We start from the raw sequence: 20,636 nt of genomic DNA on the forward strand, positions 1-20,636 counted from the left end.
GCTGTAAAACTGGTGACTAACACAGAAAGATCTACAATCTGGGTCAGAGCTCTATGATGTGATCCAAATGTCAACCATTACGGCAGCAGTAGTATTATACTGCAAAGAGAAATACTTCAGTAATGCATAAGAGACCTTTGGTACTGAGGCTCACAAACTTACACTCCAATACAGCTGGCACTGCGACAGCTCTAAGATTACTCGAGGTATACCGAGTATCTGAGTGTAAGTACACTGTGGGTGGAGTCACAGACTGCCATCAAAGAGGGAATAAGCACAACTACACACAGGGTGAAAGACTAACAAATAACAAGCTCTAGTTGTCCACTTGTTTCTGGGGACGACACCACTGCGTGGTATGCTGGTGCAAAGGCATGAGTCCCTGCCATACCTGAAGTCGGCTGTGGCTGCAAAGGATTCCATTTCTGTAATAGAGAAGACACAGAGGAAACCCTCCCCACTCCGAAAGTAGTTGTCTCTAATTGCAGCATAATCCTCCTGCCCAGCTGTATCCAAGATATCGATCTGCACTTCCTCCCCATCCAGCACTACCTTCTTCCGATAGCTGTCTGCTTTGGTAGGCTCATAGTCCTCCACAAACTAGAAGAGAGGAAATATAGATTCATGTGAAGTTGCCAAAACAGTACAGAGAGGTCCCATGTACTCTTCCTTCAGCTTTCCCCAATGGTAAAAATTACACTAATCTACATTTCATTTTAGATAATTTGGTGGCTTCCACTTTTATAAAAAGCAAGGGTTGAATGATGAAGTCTAGATTGTTTACAGCTTGAAAACTGTGCCTTTTCCTTCCTGAAAACACCATACCTGCAAAAGTGATTATATGTGTATTTAATCAAATATATAACAACTCCTTTCAATGTGATTCTCTATATAAATTTTCATGCCAGAATTGTAGAAATAACTTGAAAGTGAGTCAATTGAAAGCTGCTGTGAAATCTCTTCTCTAAAATGAACCAATTCAATAAAGTGGCTTATGCTACTTACTCAGTAGAACAGCAAATCACAAACTTTGAGGTCGCTCTCTACATGCCTCATTTTTTAAACAGTACTATTAGACAACTTTACATTCCTCCATCTATCTTCAACTCTGTAAATCTCACCTTGATATTTTGATCAGTGTATCATTGCTAGCATGTGTGTATGTATACATACTTTTGCACGTTTTTAAAATTAGTTCCTATAAATATTTTCATTTTCCTTATCTGATATTTTCTTATTTATTTGCTCAATGTCCATATTCCCCTACTAGAACATAACCCTTGGGAGCAGGGACCTTGACTATTCTACTCATCACTCTAGCTCCCCGATCTACCTGGTTCAGGGAGGATACTCAATATGTAATTATTTAAAAAAAAGGAACACAGTGTATTTGTAACCATAAAGGCTACAAAACAGTCTACCCATATTTACATACTAATTTTATAAGTATTACATATGATGATTTAACAAATACACATATTCTGATATCAGATACTACTGTGAATATTAATATTTATGAATACTAAGTGAGAGCTTAGCCATTTATCACTCATCAGGTATGTGAATAGTTTTACCTTTGACCTCTTCCTTATTATTAAGAAGGGGCCTGACTGAGCGATTACTTTGAAAGACTATCTATTAAAATGAATAGTATGGAAAACAGATTGCGCACTTAAATCAGCAATTTCATTTCAAGTATCATTTCAATCTTCTTTCTTTCCAAATGTTTTATTATAGTCACCATTGAGCAAGAGAGCTGATTAGATTTAGGCTTTTTTTGTGTGTGCCAAAAATGCTGATGAACAGGCAATGGAAGGAGACAATGGGTGGTAAGATCTGCAGGATTTGTTATCAGGAGACCAGGCTTTGGTTACTCATTGGAGATCACTCCTCTTGGGCAGGCTGAGAAAACTCTCTGAGGTCCTGTTTTCTTATCTGTAAAATGGGGATATCACCTACCATGCAGGATTGTTTGGAGGATTAAGTAAGAAAGAGTAACCATAAAACCTTGCTTCTATATTGGAAGGAAGAATTGAGAATAAATGCTTAAACCAGATTATCAACTCTTAAATTATTTAGGCTTGACAAAAGTCTTCTGGGGAAAGAATATATTGCTGTATAAAGGCTATGACCTTAACTCTGGGTGGTAAAGTCTGATATAAATACAGGCACACAAATCTGTAACCTTCTCTTAATTATATTTTAGGGACACAGCTTTTACCTAATGGTGAGTGTAGTGCCATGCCAGATACTACTGATTTTTTCACTATTATTAAAATCATTACTGTTAAAGTTACTACAGGACACCTTATTATGCTAACTTTAAGTCTCAATTAGATACTATATCTACCACTTCTATTAACTCAAGATGGGAACCTCCATTAAACATTTGAAATGAAAAAGCCAAAAAGTTAGATTGCTTAAAAAATAGGTACCGTTTCCAGTTTTATTTTGTTTTTAAAGTGTAAGTTCTTAAGGATCTTGAGCTATTGATTTGTTGAGTCAAGATGTGCACAAATTCTGTCTCTAAATTTAAAAATGGGAAAAACAATGAGTAGCTTTCAAGGATTCAGGTATACATTTAAAAGAGCACCAAAACTAAACTACTGAAATACTCTCTACAGCCCGAACTTTGATACCCATTATAAAACCGGCACTTACCTCATCATACATGAACTGTAGAGTCAGTGCGGACTTGCCCACACCACCACTGCCCACCATGATGACTTTGTGTAAGGCCAAAGAATTCTGACCCTTGGGCTTGTTTGCAGCCATCTTGTGTCACAGAGTGATTTTCAGCAAAGGATGAAGAAGAACCTAGAAAGAATGAAAAACTAAGTACCAGCCAGTACAATCTTCTTCAGAGTTCCAAGTGTAGGAAAGAGATACAGTGTCCTTGGGCTTCAAGATACTAGTTTTCATTTTCATAAAATCATTGTGGAGATTTTAAACAGACAGCAAACAAAGTATGCTCATTTAGAGGAAGAACGACTTATCAGAGAACACCATGACGATACAAGTATACAAGTCAAGGGCATTTCTCCTATAACAGCTAGCTTTCAGTAATGAGCTGTGACCCAAAGTGAAGATTTCCCAATGCAACCACATGCAGACAATAATGGAGTATTCAATGTATTTGAACAGAATCACACAGATTATGAAAACAGTCTCAACAATCACTTTGTTCTCACATTAACCTTTATGGGCAATAATAAAGGAGATAGTTCTTCTAATTCTAGTAAGAAATAACTGATTCCCCTGCACCCTGCCCTCCTCCAGAAAAGGTTGCTGATTGAAAGGTTCGCTCACTGTCAGTTTATAAATGAAGAAATCTCATCCCAGGAACTTGGCAGTAGAATTACAGACAGAATCCAATGCTGTCTATCACACCTCCCATGGGACATCATGGAGTGGAGGGCCAACCTAACTTAAATACCTGGATCCTGCATGCCCTCATTTTCTTCAGAACATGCGTCTGTTTACCACTTTTACATGCTCCATGTGGGAAGACCAGGTTCCTCCAGAAGCTGCAGTGCCGCCGTGTGCCAAGGGCACCCAGGACCAGGCCTTAGAAAGAGGCCGTAAGGTGGCAGCAGCCAGCCTGTGTGCAGCCCGAGCTAGGAGACTTTCTGTTATTAGAGGTTCGAGGGGGTTGGGTTGCAGCAGCCTTTCCTCCCGGCATCTTCTGACTATTTGGTCACAGCACAGCTTTCCCAAACTGCAGCTCCTGGAAACCACATTTCATCCTGCCCGCCTCTCTGTCCTGTGCCAGTGTCTCCCAGCTCAGCTGCATCGCCCCCCGCCCCCACCCCCGGCCTCCTGCAGTCCTTCACGTACTCTTCTGTGCCTCTTGGTCCCTGCCTTTTGGCATCTTCTCATTCTGTCTGGCTAAGACCTCTCAGTTTTGGGGGTCTCAGCCTTACCTGAAACTCTCAATCTAAATCAATTAGGCTCTCCCCTGCCCTGTGCTCTCATATAGCATCTGATACTCTCCCTCTCAACCATTATTACAAGTTGAAACTACTTGAATGTGTTAGTTGCTTGAGTCTTCTTCCCTAATACAACAGAAGCAACCCAAGTGCAGGGGGTCATGTCTGCTTGGGTTACTTTATGTTGATTGTGACTACCATGGCTTGGCAAAATCAGCCATTCGGTACACAAGTGTTGAATGAACAAATAAATGTTCTCAGTCTGACAACCATGGGGAGTGATTTAGAGTGTACTAGTAATAAAGCCATCATTGCTACTAGAAATTCAATCACAGGTCTGGGCAAGGACAGTCTGCTGTGGGTCTCTGCCTCACACAATGGCTTAAAGGCACTCAAGAGCTGGGCAATTCTTGGGCTGTGCCCAGAAATCAGGCCCATATGACTATTTGCTCGAACAAAAGAGTTGGTGGTTGTTGTTGTTTTTTTAAGATTTATTTATTTTACAGAGAGAGAGAGAGAGCACGTGCTGGTGAATGGGGGTAGGGTAGGAGACATTCTTCGAGCATACTCCCTGCTGAGGAGTCTCCCACACCACAAAGAGTTTGATCTCACCACCCATGAGATCATGACCTGAGCTGAAACTAAGAGAGCCTCATGCTTAACTGAATGAGCCACCCAGGTGCCCCCTAAACAGAAAAGTCTTAAGGAAAAAAAAACAAACAGCAATCCATAATCTTACCTACTTAGCAACATGAACATGTTATACTTTGAGACTGCTTTCAATCTATAAGGAGCATAACTTGAGCTGACACTATATATGCAATTTCTGATCCTGTTCTTATTTTGTAACAAACATTTTAGCAGAAGCAGCTTGCGCTGTCAAGTGTACTGTAAAGAATCTATACTTAGAGGCTAGCAATTCGATCGATTTAACAAACAAGAATTGAGCCCTCCCTTTTTTTGGGTACCAAGGACATGATCATTAGATTATGAATGACTATCACTGCTCAGAAATTGAAAAAGAATAGCATTATTTCAGGTAAGGAACTAAAAGCCTGAAGTCTACCAAGCCTAAGCAGTTGATGGAACATGATGTTCCTACATGAATCAGGAAATGACTTCTCACCATTATGATCCTTATTTGCTGGTAGCTGTAATAACTTCATGACTATGTACCTACTGTCTTATTTTTAAAACAGTTAAGTATACTCTAAGAGCTGTGTGTGTTTCGAAAGCAAAACATTTAGCAGTCACACCAACTGAGAACACTTTTATTTCCAGAACAATTTAAAATACTGTTTAAATATTTGAAGTATATAAATATTTATATTTATTTCATATAACTATTTAAATATGTAAAATATTTAAATGTGATAAAATAGTGACTTAGATATAAAGAAGGAAAAGTCCCAGAGATATTTTTCCAAAGTGCAATCAGTCCCTAATAACTATGAGCTGCATATCCCATACTTTCAAGAGGCAATGCAAGACAAGAAGCTCCCACAGAGGAGACACTCCTCTCTCCCCATTTCAAAAAGTTGGCATTCCACAATTTAGCTCCCAATCCCTAGTTTAGAGTTGTTTTGATGATAAACAAACTGAAGCCTGTGCCTACCTAAAACAGATACATAAATAAGAAAATTCCATAGTGCTAAATGCAATAAAGACGATGACGGGCACAAGATGAAGAGCAAGGGATGGGCAAGTTGAACCAGGCCAGTCAAGGATGACTCCTTCTCAGAGGTAGCATTTGAGCTGAGACCTGAATTTTATGAGAGAAGCAGGCAGCTCTGAGGGAAGAGCATTCCAGAGGAATGACAAGTGCAAAGACCCAAAATGGGAGAGTTCGGCATGTTCTAGGGACCTGGAGGAGGCCAGAGTAGATGGAGACTTGGGGAGTAATGGTGGGGAGAGTAACAGGGGTGAGAGCGAGAGGAAGGGGAGGCCAACTGACAAAATGCTTTGCAGGCCATGGAGAGGTGTCTGAGTTTTATTGTAATTGTAATGGAAAGCCCCAGGGAGTTTTTAAGCAAGACAGTGACATAATTTCACTTATATCTTGAAAAAGATTAGCTTGGCTGGTGTGTGGAGAGCGGATGGTGGAGGAGCAAGAGCAGAGGAGTCTATCTTTAGTCCATGCTAGTGAGGGCAGGGGGCTGGCCTATAGCAGCTGTAGCCCAAATGGTAATAATATTAGTATCCATAACTTGTACTTGCATAACTATCAATACTACCTATACTGGGGACAATGACGACAAACCTTTATGCTCAGAGCATCATACATATATCAATTTAGTTGGGCACCACATGTTATGAATGAACAGTCCTATGAGATGTGTACTATTTTAATTTCATTTGAAACCTGAAGAATCTGGATCACAGAAGTTGACTTGTTCAAGGACAAGTCAGGATTCAAACTGAGGCTGCCTGGCTCTCCCAACTACTATGCTATCCGACATACTTCTGGAAAAACAGCTGACATGAGGAAAATGGCGGGAAACAAGAGTATCTTTTAAACATACTGAATATGTGGTGGTACCATTACCTGACATGGAAAAAGACAGGAAGGAATAGGTCTGGGAAAGAAATCCCAAGCTCTGCTTGTGTACTAGATATCCAGTTGGGAGTTGAATAGGAAACTGGATGTTCCAGTCTGGAGTTCAGGAGTGAAGGTAGAGATGGACACAGAAATTTGAAGATGAGTTCACAGATATATTTAAAGATATTTGATTTGATGTATGTATGTACATATGTATGTATGTGAGAGAGCCCATGAGTGGGAGGAGAGGCAGAAGGAGAGGGAGAATCTCAGACAGACTCCTTACTAAGTGTGAAGCCTGATGCAGAGCTTGATCTTATAATCCTGAGATCATTACCTGAGCTGAAATCAAGAGCTGGACGCTTAACCAACTGAGCCACCCAGGTGTCCTGGTTTATAGATGTATTTAAAGTCACAAAACTGAATGAACTCACCTGGGGATAAGATGCAGATGGATAAGAGAAGGTGGCAGAGGACAGATCCCTAAGATAACCCAACAGTCTTGTTCAGGAGGAGGAGTGTCCACTCAGGAGGAAATCCAGTGACTGTACAGTCATAGAAGCTGGTTAAACTGTCAAATCCTGCTGAGAGACTGAGCTGAGATACAACGAGATAGTTTTACAGAGAACTGATTGCTAGATTTGGCAAGATGGAGGCTGCTAATGACCTTGGGAAGAGTCATTTCACTAATGAAGTAGGAATCATTGCCTGAATAGGGTAGGTTGAAGAGAAAACAGGAGGTATAGAAATGCCCTTTAACTCTAAAGATGAAATGGGGCCATAGAAAGACAAATTTTGTTTGACTGCTTTTAAAACATTAATGGATGTTCCTATGATAATCATTTAAATAAGAGGCAGAAACACATTAACAAGAAAAAGGATAAAAATCAGATGGGCATCTCAACAGATGCAAAAAAACCCATATGACCAAGTACAATACTGAATTTCATGATAACTCTCAACAAAGTAGGTTTAGAGGGAACATATGTTAATATAATAAAGGTCACATGAAAAACCCATAGCTAACATCATATTCAATGGCAATAAATTTAAGAGCTTTTTTTTTTTTTAAAGATTTTATTTATTCATAAGAGACACACACACACACAGAGAGAGAGAGGCAGAGACACAGGCAGAGGAAGAAGCAGGCTCCATGCAGGGAGCCCAATGCGGGACTTGATCCTGGAACCCCAGGATCCTGGGCCGAAGGCAGGCGCCAAACCACCGAGTCATCCAGGGATCCCTAAGAGCTTTTCTTCTAAGATGAGGAACAAAACAAGGATTTCCACTTACCGCTTTTATTCAACATTGTACTAGAAGTTCTAGCCACAACAATAGGACAAGAAAGGGAAATAAAAGGCACCCAAATTGGTAAGGAAGAAGTAAAACTTTCACTACTTGCAGATGACATGATGCTATATATAGAAAATCCTACAGTCCAACAAAAAACTACTAGAACTGATAAATGAATTCAGTAAAGTTACAGGATACAAAATTAACTTACAGAAATGTTTTCATTTCTGTACATTAATAATGAAGTACCAGAAAGAGAAATTAAGAAAACAATCCTATTTACAATTGCATCAAAAACAAACAAATACCTAGGAATAAACTTAACCAGAGAGGTGAAAGACCTGTGCTCTGAAAACTATGAAACACTGATGAAAGAAATTGAAAATGACACAAATGGAAAGATACTCCATGCTTATGGATTGGGAGATCTAATGTTATTAAAACATCCATATTGCCCAAAGCCATCTACAGATTTAATGCCATCCCTAAAAAAATACCAACAACATTTTTCACAGAACTAGAACAAAGAATACTAAAATTTGTATAGGACCACAAAAAACACTGAATAATCAAAACAATCTTGAGAAAGAACAAATCTGGAGATTTCAAGATTTACTACAAAGTTGTAGTCATCAAAACAGTGTGGTACTGGCACAAAAACAGATAGATGGAACAGAACAGACAGCTCAAAAGTAAACCCATGGTTATATGGTCAATTAATCTTCAACAAAGGAAGCAGGAATAGAGAAAGAGGAAAATACAGTCTCTTCAACAAATAGCGCTGAGAAAACTGGACAGCTACATGCAAAAAAAGAATGAAACTGGACCATTTTCTTCAACATACATAAAAATGAACTCAAAATGGAAAAAAGAGAACCCCTCAAAATGGACTAAAGACTTAAATGTGAGATCTAAACTAGAAAACTCCTAGAAGAAAACATAGGTAGCCATCTCCTTGATACCAGCTGTAGAACCATTTTTCTAGATACGTCTCCTGAGGTAAGGGAATAAAGGCAAAAGTAACCATCAACAAAACAAAATGCAACCTACTTAATGGGAGAAGATATTTGTAAATGCTATATCTAATAAGGGGTTAAAAACCAAAACATACAAAAAAGTTATACAACCTAACACCAAAAAAAACCCCAAACTATCTGATTAAAAAAATGGGCAGAGGACTTGAACGGACATTTTCCCAAAGACAACAGATGGTTAACAGACACATGAAAAGATGCTCAACATCACTAGTTGTGTCAGGGAAATGCAAATCAAAACCATACTGAGATACTACTTCACACCTGTTAGAATGGCCAAAATAAAAAAAAAAAAAAGGACAAGTGTTGGCAAGGATGTGGAGAAAAAAGCACCCTCATTTCACTGTTTTTAAGAATGCAAATTGGCACAGCCACTCTGGAAAACAGTACAGAGGTTCCTCAAAAAATTAAAAATAGAATTACCGTATGATCCAGTAATTCCACTAATTGGGAATTTACCAAAGGAAACGAAAGACTAATTCAAGAAGACAGGCAACCCCTATGTTTACTGTAGTCTTATTTATAAAAGCCAATATATGAAAGCAAGCCAAGTATTCACTGATAGATGAATGGATAAACGTGTGCTAAATACACACAATGGAATATTATTCAACCATAAAAAGAATGAGATCTTACCATCTGCAACAATATGAATACACCTAGAGGATATAATGCTAAGTGAATAAATCAGTAGGAGAAAGACAAATACAAATACTCTCAAATGTAGAATTTAGGAAACAAATGAACAAAGAAAAAGAGAGAAACAAAGAACCAGACTCTTAAATACAGAGAACAAACTGGTAGTCACCCAAGAGGACATGGGAGGGAGATGGGTGAATAAATAGACAAAGGGGGTTAAGAGTGTACTTACTGGTGCACCTGGATGGCTCAGTTGGTTAAATGTCTGACTCCTGATTTTGGCTCAGGTCATAATCTCAAGGTCATGAGACGGAGCCCCGTGTCCAGCTCTGTGCTAGGCATGGAGCGTGCTTAAGATTCTCTCTCTTTCCTTCTGCCCCTCACCACCCTCCACCCTCCCCGAACACTCTCTTAAAAAAAAAAAAAAAAGAGTGCACTTAACGTGATGAGCACTAATATATAGAATTGCTGAATATTATGCACCTGAAACTAACATAACACTGTATGTTAACGATACTTCAAAAATAACTATAAATAAAAGAGACAGAAATTAATGATATAGGAGAGAGGGTGCTTCCAGGAGCAAAGTGTCTTTGAGAGTGGACCAGAGGAGTGGAGATGGGTCATGCACGAGGAGGGCTGCCTCTTCTTTGTAACAGAGGTGAGGTAAAGTGAAGAGAAGGGGTATGGGTGAAGGTTGCAGACAGATCTGATCATTTATTTATTTTACTGAATCTATAGTTCCTCAATGAAATATGATCACACAGCAATTCAGTGCGGGAGTTGTAACTCAAAAGCAAAACCTTGTCTAGATAGATCAATGGAATAGAATATACAGCAATAGATCTGAATATATACTGTAGTGTAAAAAAGGTGGCATTTCAAATGGAAGTGGGGAGGGAAGCATGGAAAATATCTCAATAAATGGACTTGGGACAATTGGTGAGCTATCTGGAAAAAAAATAAAGTTGGATTCATTTTCTTCACACCAATATAAACTTTAAGCAGATCAAAGATTTAGATGATAAAATAAAATCACAGTAGCACTGGGGTGCCTGGGTGACTCTGTTGGTTAAGCATTCAATTCTTGATTTCAGCTCTGGTCTTGACCTCAGGGTTGTGGGATCAAGTACTGCAGTGGGCTCCTCGCTAAATGGAAAGTCTGCTTGAGATTCTCTCTCCCTATATCCCTCTCTCTCTTTCTCAAATAAATAAATATTAAACACACACACACACACACACACACACACACACACACACAAAAACACCAGAGGGGGAAAGAAAACAATCCTGAAAGAGTTGTTTGATAATCTCAGAATGGGAGGGCCTCAAGTATTACATAATACTCATCAGCAAATAACAAATTTTACTACTCGGGCAGCCCGGGTGGCTCAGCAGTTTAGCGCCACCTTCAGCCCAGGGCCTGATGATCCTGAAGACCCAGGATTGAGTCCCATGTTGGGCTCCCTGCATGGAGCCTGCTTCTCCCTCTGCCTGTGTCTCTGTCTCTCTCTCTCTCATGAATAAATAAATAATCTTAAAAAAAAACAACAAATTTTACTACTCAAAACATTTCTAGTGAACAAAATCTTTTATGAGTAAAGTAAAAGACAAAACTGAGGAAAATGTTTGCAATTCATTTCAGAGATAATTTCCGTATATAAAATCTTACTATATATAAGACCAATAATTATAGGAAAATGGGCCAAAAAATAGGAATAGTCACAGAAAAGGAAATATAAATGGCTCTAATATGCTCTACTGATAAGAGAAATACAAATAAAATACATTGGGACACTATTGTTTTACCCATCAGGTTGATAAGTTTGCAAAGGTCAGCAAACTATAGCTCCTTTGGCCCACTTTTTGTATGGTCCATGAGCTAACAATGGTTTTATGTTTTTGAAGGCTTATAAACAAAACAAAACAAAGAATATGCAACAGGGAATGTATGTGGCCCACAAGTCTAAAATGTTTACTTCTAGTCCTTTTACAGTTTATCTATCCCTGGTGTAAAGAAATAGGCACATTTATTCATTGCAGTGAAGTGTAAACTGAATGTATGGAATAACCCTAACCACAAAAAACAAGGATGTTCTGTACCCACTGATACAGAGGGAGCTCCAACATACTGTTAAAGTGGAAAAAAAAAAAAAAGACACAGACAAGATACAGAACAAGCACAGATGAGGAAAAGGCTTTTTTAGGAATTCACTTGTTTATTACATCAGAAACGATATAAAATAGTGGTTAACAACACGGTTGCCAGTGAGGATGGAAAGGAAGTCACTGGTGGATAGAAGTGGGACAGTGGCTTGTAATGTATACCATTTTGTACATTCTGGTTTTTGTATCACGTGTACATATGTTTTAAGCAAAGAACTAGTCATAAAATAATAATATAAGCTTGTTTATTTCTTACACTCACTTTGACACAAGTGCAATTATCTACCTTGTTGGAACTTTCATTCAAATTAGGAATTGGGGGACTGAATCTACATTTTAAATAAAATATGACATCTCCATGTATGTGGATTCATTTCCCTACCTCAACTAATGAGACAAGAATCCTTGAATTTCAAATGGTTTATTTGGTTTCTCAGTTATCTTCTACCTTTTACTGTTTAATTTTTTCAAAGTGATATCCTAGAATAAGACTACAGAACATATCTGGTTATGGGTGGGTTTCAAGTTTTCAACCTTACTGTTTTTCTGCTTCATTCAGAAATGAGACACCTATACCATGCTCAAAATATTTGTGTGAAATATGAATTCCCTGATTTTCCCTCCCTCCCTGCCTTCCTTCTTTCTCTCTCTCCCTCCACAAAGACACTGTTCTCAGGGCTGGGGGTGTGGAGTCGAACTCCACAGGTCAAGGCCTTGCCGCTGATGTTTAGTGGCTGGGTAGCCACACTGTAGGAGTTTCCTGTGGCCGCTATAACAAACCGCCACAAACCTATAGTAGCTTCAAACAACATACATTTATTGTCTTACAGTTATAGCTGCTGAAATCCAAAATGAGTCTTAAGGCTCAATCAAGGTGTCAGTTGGGCAGATTCCTTTTGGAGGCTCCAGGGAAGAATCTGTTCTTTGCTTTTTCCAGTTTTTAGAGACTGGCTTTCCTTGGCCCTTAAACGGTCTTAAATCCCTTTGCAAAAAAAAAAAAAATTAAATCCCTTGGCTGAATCATTACAATCCCTGCTTCTGTGGTCATATCGCCTTCTCTTCTACTGTAGTCAAAATCTTCTCTACCTCCCTCTTAAAGGATACTTGTGATTACACTTCAGGCCAAATTCTCTAGAATAAGCATCCCATCTTAAGATCCTTAATTAACTTTTTTAAAAGATTTTTGTTTCGGGGAAGGAGAGAAAAAAGAGTGGAGGGGGGAAAGGGAAAGGAAGAAACAGACTTCCCAGTAAGCAGGAAGCCCAACCTGGGGCTTGATTCCAGGACCCCAGGACTATGACCTGAGCTGAAGGCAGACACTTAACTGACTGAGCCACCCAGGTGCCCCTCAAGAGTCTTAATTTAATCAAGTTCCTTTAGCCACAGAAAGTAACATTCACAGATTCCAGGGATTAGGTATAGATATCTTGGGTTTATTCAGCCTACCACCTACAGAAAGGGGGTCAAGGTGCTTCAGACCACAAATCTTCAATCCAAATTCTGCTCTGTATTTTCAACTTCAAGAAACTTTCTAACAATCAATCAATCTAGCTCTCCAATACTGAATAGAGAATACTCTTACCAAGTAAGATATCAAACACTCTCCGCCCACCAAAACTGAAAAAGCTAACAATCTTCATATTTCCAGAGTTCATTATTGTCTTTAGACTTTCCTAATAAAGGCACTTATTATTAGGCTTTAGTCTAAAAAAAATATCAGCTGTAAACTTCTTAATGAGAGATTCCTTGTAATAAAGAGGTTAAATGAAGTATTTACTTCCCCTCCAATTTCAAAACTGCATTAAAGGTTTATGATCACTAAAGTTTAGTTCCTATCAAACCATTACTAATCACAAGTAGGTAGACATCAAATTAGTGACTCATTCTCAAAAAAGTATTTCTTTTCGGGCAGCCCGGGTGGCTCAGTGGTTTACCACCTCCTTCAGCTCGGGGTGTGGTCCTGGAGACCTGGGATCGAGTCCAGCGTTGGGCTCCTTGCATGAAGCCTGCTTCTCCCTCTGCCTGTGTCTCTCTCGAATAAATAAATAAATAAATAAATAAATAAATAAATAAATAAATAAATAAATAAATAAATCTTTTTTAAAAAGTATTTTTTTTTTTTAAGATTTTATATTCATCCATGAGAGACACACAGAGAAAGGCAGAGAGATAGGCAGAGGGAGAAGTAAGAGATAGGCAGTAGGGAGCCTAATGGGGAACTCAATCCTAGGACTCTGGGATCACCACCTGAGCCTAAGGAAGATGCTCAACCACTGAGCCACCCAGGCGGCCCTGTAAAGTATTTCATACAAACAACTCACCCATGATACTCCCTATCTGCATTAAGAGTATCTGCTCAGTAAAAACAAAAACAAAACAAAACAAAAAAACCCCACCAGGAATTTAGTATAAAATTAACAATTTTAGAAGAGTATACTCTAGTATACTTGAGCAAGGAAACAAGACACACTATTCTTTTTTGAAAGGGATTTAAGACTATTTAGGTTTATACCAGGCACAAATAATACCACTGGTACAATTTTCCAGCCACTTCAGGAATGGGTGAAGGAACTGGGGCACCCAGGTGGTTCAATCAGTTAAGTGGCTGCTTTCAGCTCAGGTCATGATCTCAGGGTCCTGGGATCGAGCCCCACCAACCATCGGGCTCCCTACTCAGCGGGGAGCCTGCTTCTCCCACTCCTCCCTGCTTGTGCGCTTTCTCTCGCTGTTTCTCAAATGAATAAAATCTTTTTAAAAATAAAGAACGGGTATTATCAATACTATTTAATGTTTCAGAGAATGTTTCCAATTATCCTCAGAGATCTAGATTAACACTGATGAAGTCTTAACAAAGAGACTAAAGGAAATGTAGATTAACTGACCTATCATGTGAATACAGGGCAAAACTTTAAATAAAAAATGTTACCATATAGAATCCAGCACGTTAAAGAATAAACCAAAGTGACCAAGTGGGGTTCAACCAGATATTGCAAGAATAGCTTTATATTTTAGGAGGTCAATAGAATTCCTCATATTAATAGATGAAAATAATTGTATTAGTATATTTATAAGGTCTAGAATATTTGATAAAATTCAAAGTCCCCTACTTATAAAAACACAATAAAGTAGAAATTTATTGGTACTCACTTAATACAGAAACTGGTGATCTTAAAACTAAACCCTAAAAACATCTCATCATGCTTCACGATAAAATAAAAGCATTTCCATTAACGCTTTTGTCAGGAATAAGATAAGAATGCCCAGTACCATCACTCTTTTGCATTGTCCTGGAAGTAGCAACTGATGACATCAGAAAGAGATATAAGGAGTAAATGATCATTATTAATTGGTAACATTTAAGTCAAAGGAATCAACTGAAAAACTGCTCTAACGAGATTTCAAAGGATAGATGATTCTATTAATAACTTTGTTATATAAAAAATAGAATTCTTTTTTTCTTTAAGATTTTATTTATTTATGATAGAGAGAGAGTAAGGCAGAGACACAGGAAGAGGGAGCCCGACGCGGGAATCGATCTCGGGGCTCCAGGATGCGCCCCGGGCCAAAGGCAGGCGCTAAACTGCTGAGCCATCCAGGGATCCCCCAAAATAGAATTCTTTTCAAAGAACCAGTTAGAATATACAATGGGAGAAGGGGTCAAAGCAATTAGATGGTGGGAATGACAATCTTTGCAACAAATGATCCTAGAACAATTGTATAAACCTTGGGAAGAAAGAACCTGTATGCATGTCTCACACTACACCAAAAAATTAATTTGACATGTATGAAAGACTCAAATGTTAAGCTAATATATGAAATTTTCAGAAAATAGGAAAATACCTTTGAGACCCTGAGGGAGAAAAAAGATTTCTTAGAGAGGACACAAAATATATTAACTACAAAAAAAAAAAAAAAAAAAAAACCCACCAACTGAAAAACTGAACTATTAAAACTAAAATCCTCTGCTCATCAGAAGAGATTGTTAGGAAAATTAAATGGTAAGCTACAGGCTGGGAAAAAATATTCACAACATATATGTCTGTAAAAGGACTTGCATCCAGAATAGATAACTCCAACAAATTAATGAAAAAATATAAGCAACCCAATAAAAACTGGGCATAATACTTGAGCTTCATAAATACTTCATAAAAGGTATTTCTTTGGCCAAAAAGTTCATAATAAGTTGCTCCACATCAGATGGAAATTCAAATTAAAGTGACAAGGATATATCCTACTTCATGCCCACTAGAAGTTTAAGTTAAAAAGACAATATTGAATGTAGGCAAGGATGTTGAACTATGAGAACTCTTATGCTTTGCTGATGGAAGTATAAGAATGGTACAATCGGGGATCCCTCAGCGGCTCAGCGGTTTAGCACCTGCCTTTGGCCCAGGGCATGATCCTGGAGTTCCAGGATCCAGTCCCACATCAGGCTCCCTGCATGGAGCCTGCTTCTCCCTCTGCCTGTGTCTCTGCCTCTCTCTCTCTCTCTCTCTTTCTCTCTGTCTCATGAATAAATAAAATCTTAAAAAAAAAAAAGAATGGCACAATCATTTTCAAAAGTGGCTATTTCTCAAAAAGCTAACCATACACGTATCCTACGACCCAAAGTTCTACTCCTACAATTAGGTACGTGACATGAAGACATATGTCCACAAAGACTTGTACAAGAATGTTCAGTTTTATTCACAGTAGCCAAAACTGGAAACAACCAAATGTCTAACAATTTTTTAAAAAAGTTTATATATAAAATGGAAGAAAAGCCTGAATTTACAACAGCTTTCACAAAGGGTACATAACAGAATAAGATTAACAAAATGGTCTAAGATATACATGAGAATTTAATAATGTACCTAGGTAACTTTATAAAGGGTGACTCAAATAAATGAAATTAAGATCCTGTTTTGGGGGTAAGAAAATTGTATGTTGGTAAAGGCACAAAATCTGGTAATGAAAAAGACTACTATTTTTTTAATATATAAGAATTTATTTAAAAAATAGGAGTCCTCTGATCTATGTCCTAGAGTTTTCTTTACCCTTAATTTTGTGAAGATATGGGGGCCTGGGTGGCTCAGGTGGTTAAGCATCTACGTTCAGCTCAGGTCATGATCTCTGGGTGCCGGGAGTGAGCCTCACGTCAGGCTTCCTGCTCAGCAGGGAGTCTGCTTCTTTTTTTTTCTCTCTCTCTCTTCCTCTGCCCATCGCCACTGCTCATTCTCTTGCTTGTTCAAATCAATCTATCTATCTATCTTTAAAAAAAATTGTGAAGATAATTTCTGATGTTGAAACCTGGCTTTAACTTTCCTTCAAAGGCAGTTTGGTTTAAATACAATAAAATCACCTTTTTAATGAATTTGGATAAATGTATAGTCATGTAGCCAACCACAATCAAGATACGTAACATTTCCATTCCCCCAAAAAGGTTCCTCTTACCCCTTAGCAGTCATGCTTCCCTTCTGACCCCATCCCCTGGCAGCCACTGATCCAACTTTAGTTCCTATCACCTTTTCCAGAACGTTATATAAATGGACCATATTATACATACAGACTTCTGTGCCTGGTTTCTTTTTCTTAGCTATGGCTTTTGAGATACATCCATATTGTTACATGTACCAGTAGTGCATACATCTTTTTTTAATGTTGGATGGTACTCAATTGTCTGGAAGTAGCACAATTTGCTTCTCCATCTACATTTATTTGGGTTGTTTCCATTTAAAATATGTTAAAGATGAAGAAGCTATAAACATACAAGTTTGTGTGTGTGCGCGCATATATGTGGATGTGTGTGTGTTTCCACTTCTCTTGGGTTAATATCTAGGAAAGAGACTGCTAAACTGCATGGTAATTTCATGTTTAAATATGTTTTCCAAGTTGCTATGCCCTTCTCCATTTCCACTAACATGTATGTGATTTTTAGTTGCTTTCTATCCGGGAACTGTCAGTCTAATAGTTTGAGTAACAGTATTTCACTGTGGTTATAATTTTCCTAAAAACTAATCATATTGAGCATCTTTTCATGTGGTTGTCTACCATCTATATGTCTTTGGTGTTCAAATCTTTTGTCCATTTTTAAAAATTGGGTTTTTGTTTTTTCAGTGAGTTTGAGTTGTAAGAGTTCTCTATATTTTCTCGTATAAAAGCCTTTATAAGAAAATATTTTCTATCTGTAGCTTATCTTTTCATTTTCCTTACCTGTTTTTTGAAGAGAAGAAGCTTTCAATTTTGATGAAGTCCAATCATATTTTTTTTTATTTCATACTTTTGGAATTCCAATAAATCTATGACAAATTTTAAGTGACAAGAGAAACTACTGTTTTGAATATTTATAAGCAAAACCTTATTAATTAGTCATTATGAAAAAGAGAAGGTGGAAGAAGTCCAGGTGAAATAATAAATAACATTAGTAGTAACTGACACCCTAAACTCATAGGAGATCTTCATTTTAAAGTATACAATCAACATCCAAGTTAGAAAGTCCCTGAGGCACTGTTTTATTTTTGAAATGTAACGACATAATATTTTCCAATTCAAGCTGCACTGAATAAGGAGGATACAAAATTACAATAAAGACTGAACTAAGGAAAATAATACTGTTATAAGGGTACAGTAGCTGGAAACTGCTTAAAGATGGTCTAACATTTTGCCTTGTCGAATAAATTTATATGACTTGCCAAACATGAGAGATATCAAATTACACCCTTAAAATCACAAAGGCTCGAATTACTTTATCTCCCTGGGTCTCTGCTCATTTGCAAAGCCAAAGTTAACATGAACAAAACAGCAGTATGTAAGATGTCTAATATGGTAAGTATAGGAAATAAACATTCATCTTTTTAGAAGATCCTACCTTTATATGCAGCATATATTCAGCCCAGGGCAAAATTACTAACAGCACCACAAAGGTAAAGCCCTTGCGGCAGTTAAAACTAACAAAAATTCTCTAGAACAAATGAGGAAGGGTAAGACTTGAAAGACAAAGCATTAGCTGACCAGGTGACTCCCAGAGCGAGAGTGAGAGATGAAGCCAGAAGTAAAAAGGGACAGAAACAGAACTTTATGTACTAGGGATTTAGATTCCTGTCCTCCAAGCAGTGGAGACCCACCAGGAGTTTTGAAGCGAGAGACTATGACTCAGAGGCAGGCAGATGGCTGGAAGGCTACAGGCCCACGTGGACTTGACTGTGGACCAGGGAGAGGGTGTGGATGGATTCAAGAGACACTCAATATGGGGACAGATTAGATATGAGAGGTGAAGGAAAGGAAAGTTCAACCCAAATCACCCAACTTTCTGCCTAGAATGGACATGGGTAAGAAAAAAGAAGAGGAACAAGCAGCTTTTTGTGGTGGGGAGGGGTAGGTGGTGAGAATTCATGAACGGAAATTATGGAAATCAATACTGATCTTTTAATAGATCAAAATAATTTAAAATAAGAATCTAAGTATAGCCCAAGTATAAGTGTTTTTTTCACCCTGGCCTCAGTGGCTTTGTTACCACTTCATGACTTGATTCAGTAATGCTGAGAAATAAATAACAGGGTGGAACCCAAAAGGTAAAAGAGTAAAAGAGCTGTAAATCACTATCTACAGTTATTTTAACATCTGTCTTTGAACACCTAAATGTGCTTCTGAAATAAGATTATGTAGTTTATTAGGAAAACAGCAAATAATTATTATAAAGGATATACATATCGCTTCTGTATTCCTATGCTAACTCTGGAAGGATACACAACAGAAAGTAATCATTTGAATTTTGAACCATGAGAATGTTACTTATCTGAAAATTAAATACATTAAGTGTTATTTACTGAATTTACCAGCTACAAAATTGGATAAAAAAATAATATTCAGAGCCTGGATGCTTAACAGCTCTAACAAAAAAGTATAATTTGGGCAACTTATATTTGCTTTAGGTTCTACTGTGTGTGAGCTATAAATTAAATATATATGTGTGTGTGTGTATATATATAAATATAAATAATATATACTGTTATAGTTTCTCTAGTTTATAGATTTATGAACTTCATAGTGTCTATGGAAGCTTTGCTAATTTAAAAAATGCAACCAGAAAAAAATAATTAAACTAATTATATCTAAATGATCCTGCTTAAAAATTATTCAACTAAATAAGACTTATATCAAACCTTGGTATTAGAGGGGTGCCTGGGTGGCATGGTCAGGTGACCAACTCTTGGTTTTGGCTCCAGTCATGATCTTGGGGTTATAGGATTGCGCCAGGGTCAAGCTCTGTGCTCAGTGCAGAGTCTGCTTGAGTTTTTCTTTCTCTATCCCTCTATCCCTCTCCCCCTACATGCACATGCTCTCTTGCTCTCTCTCTCTCTGAAATAAATTTCAAAAAAAAAACCCTAGATATTAGAAGAAATACTGACAAAAAGTTTAACAGTAAACAGTCATTAGCACATGAAATATTTTTAAGGAACTTAAGTTCACATGAAGACATCTGTTAAATTCCACTTCTTAATGCATGTTTCATTAGTAAGTTAGCTCTCTCTGTGTAAAGTGGCTTCTCTCATCTTTTGGCTTATTTTTGGATTTCCTTCCTGTTTTTTCCTATGCCCATCTTCTGAGCCAACATATAATTACTGAGGGTCAGGTACCATGCCAAGGCATGGGGTGGGGGGCAGTAGTGGGTGGGCACAAAGATAAGCAAGTCTGGATCCCTGACTTCAAGGATCTCACAATCAAGTACTGAGACACCGTGGGAAGAGGTTATAAACACACAAGTTTGCCTTCTGCATCCCTTTCCAGTTAAGTCATACTTGTTCTTCTGGGTTGTTCTATTGATTTCCTGGCTATAATTCTTAATGGCTATTTAGTATGTCATTCTGTAGATGTATTATAGAAGCTTACTTACCAAGACCTGTAATATAAAATGTTATAGCCGGTTAGAATTATTCAGTGTAACGATGAATGACCATCTATTTCTACATTTAAAATGCTTTCATGAGGTAGACTCCAAGAAACAGAAATAAATGAATGGACTGTTTAAGGTTTAGCAGACATAATATTCAACTCCTT

General features: G+C 37.8%; 1 protein-coding gene across 1 annotated transcript in view; it reads right to left on the reverse strand.

The window, feature by feature from the left end:
- The window catches only part of RALA (RAS like proto-oncogene A), a 72,995-nt gene that overhangs the window by 12,029 nt on the left and 40,330 nt on the right, over nucleotides 1-20,636 (reverse strand). Inside the window, exons 2-3 of the mRNA XM_055300831.1 lie at nucleotides 2,662-2,817; nucleotides 392-600 (exon numbers count right to left, since the gene is read on the reverse strand). Coding sequence (XP_055156806.1) covers nucleotides 392-600; nucleotides 2,662-2,775 — 323 coding nt within the window. The 5' untranslated portion in view covers nucleotides 2,776-2,817. The remainder of the gene's footprint in view (nucleotides 1-391; nucleotides 601-2,661; nucleotides 2,818-20,636) is intronic.

Source organism: Nyctereutes procyonoides, unplaced genomic scaffold (genome assembly GCF_905146905.1).
Source record: "Nyctereutes procyonoides isolate TBG_1078 unplaced genomic scaffold, NYPRO_anot_genome, whole genome shotgun sequence".
NCBI lineage: Eukaryota > Metazoa > Chordata > Mammalia > Carnivora > Canidae > Nyctereutes > Nyctereutes procyonoides.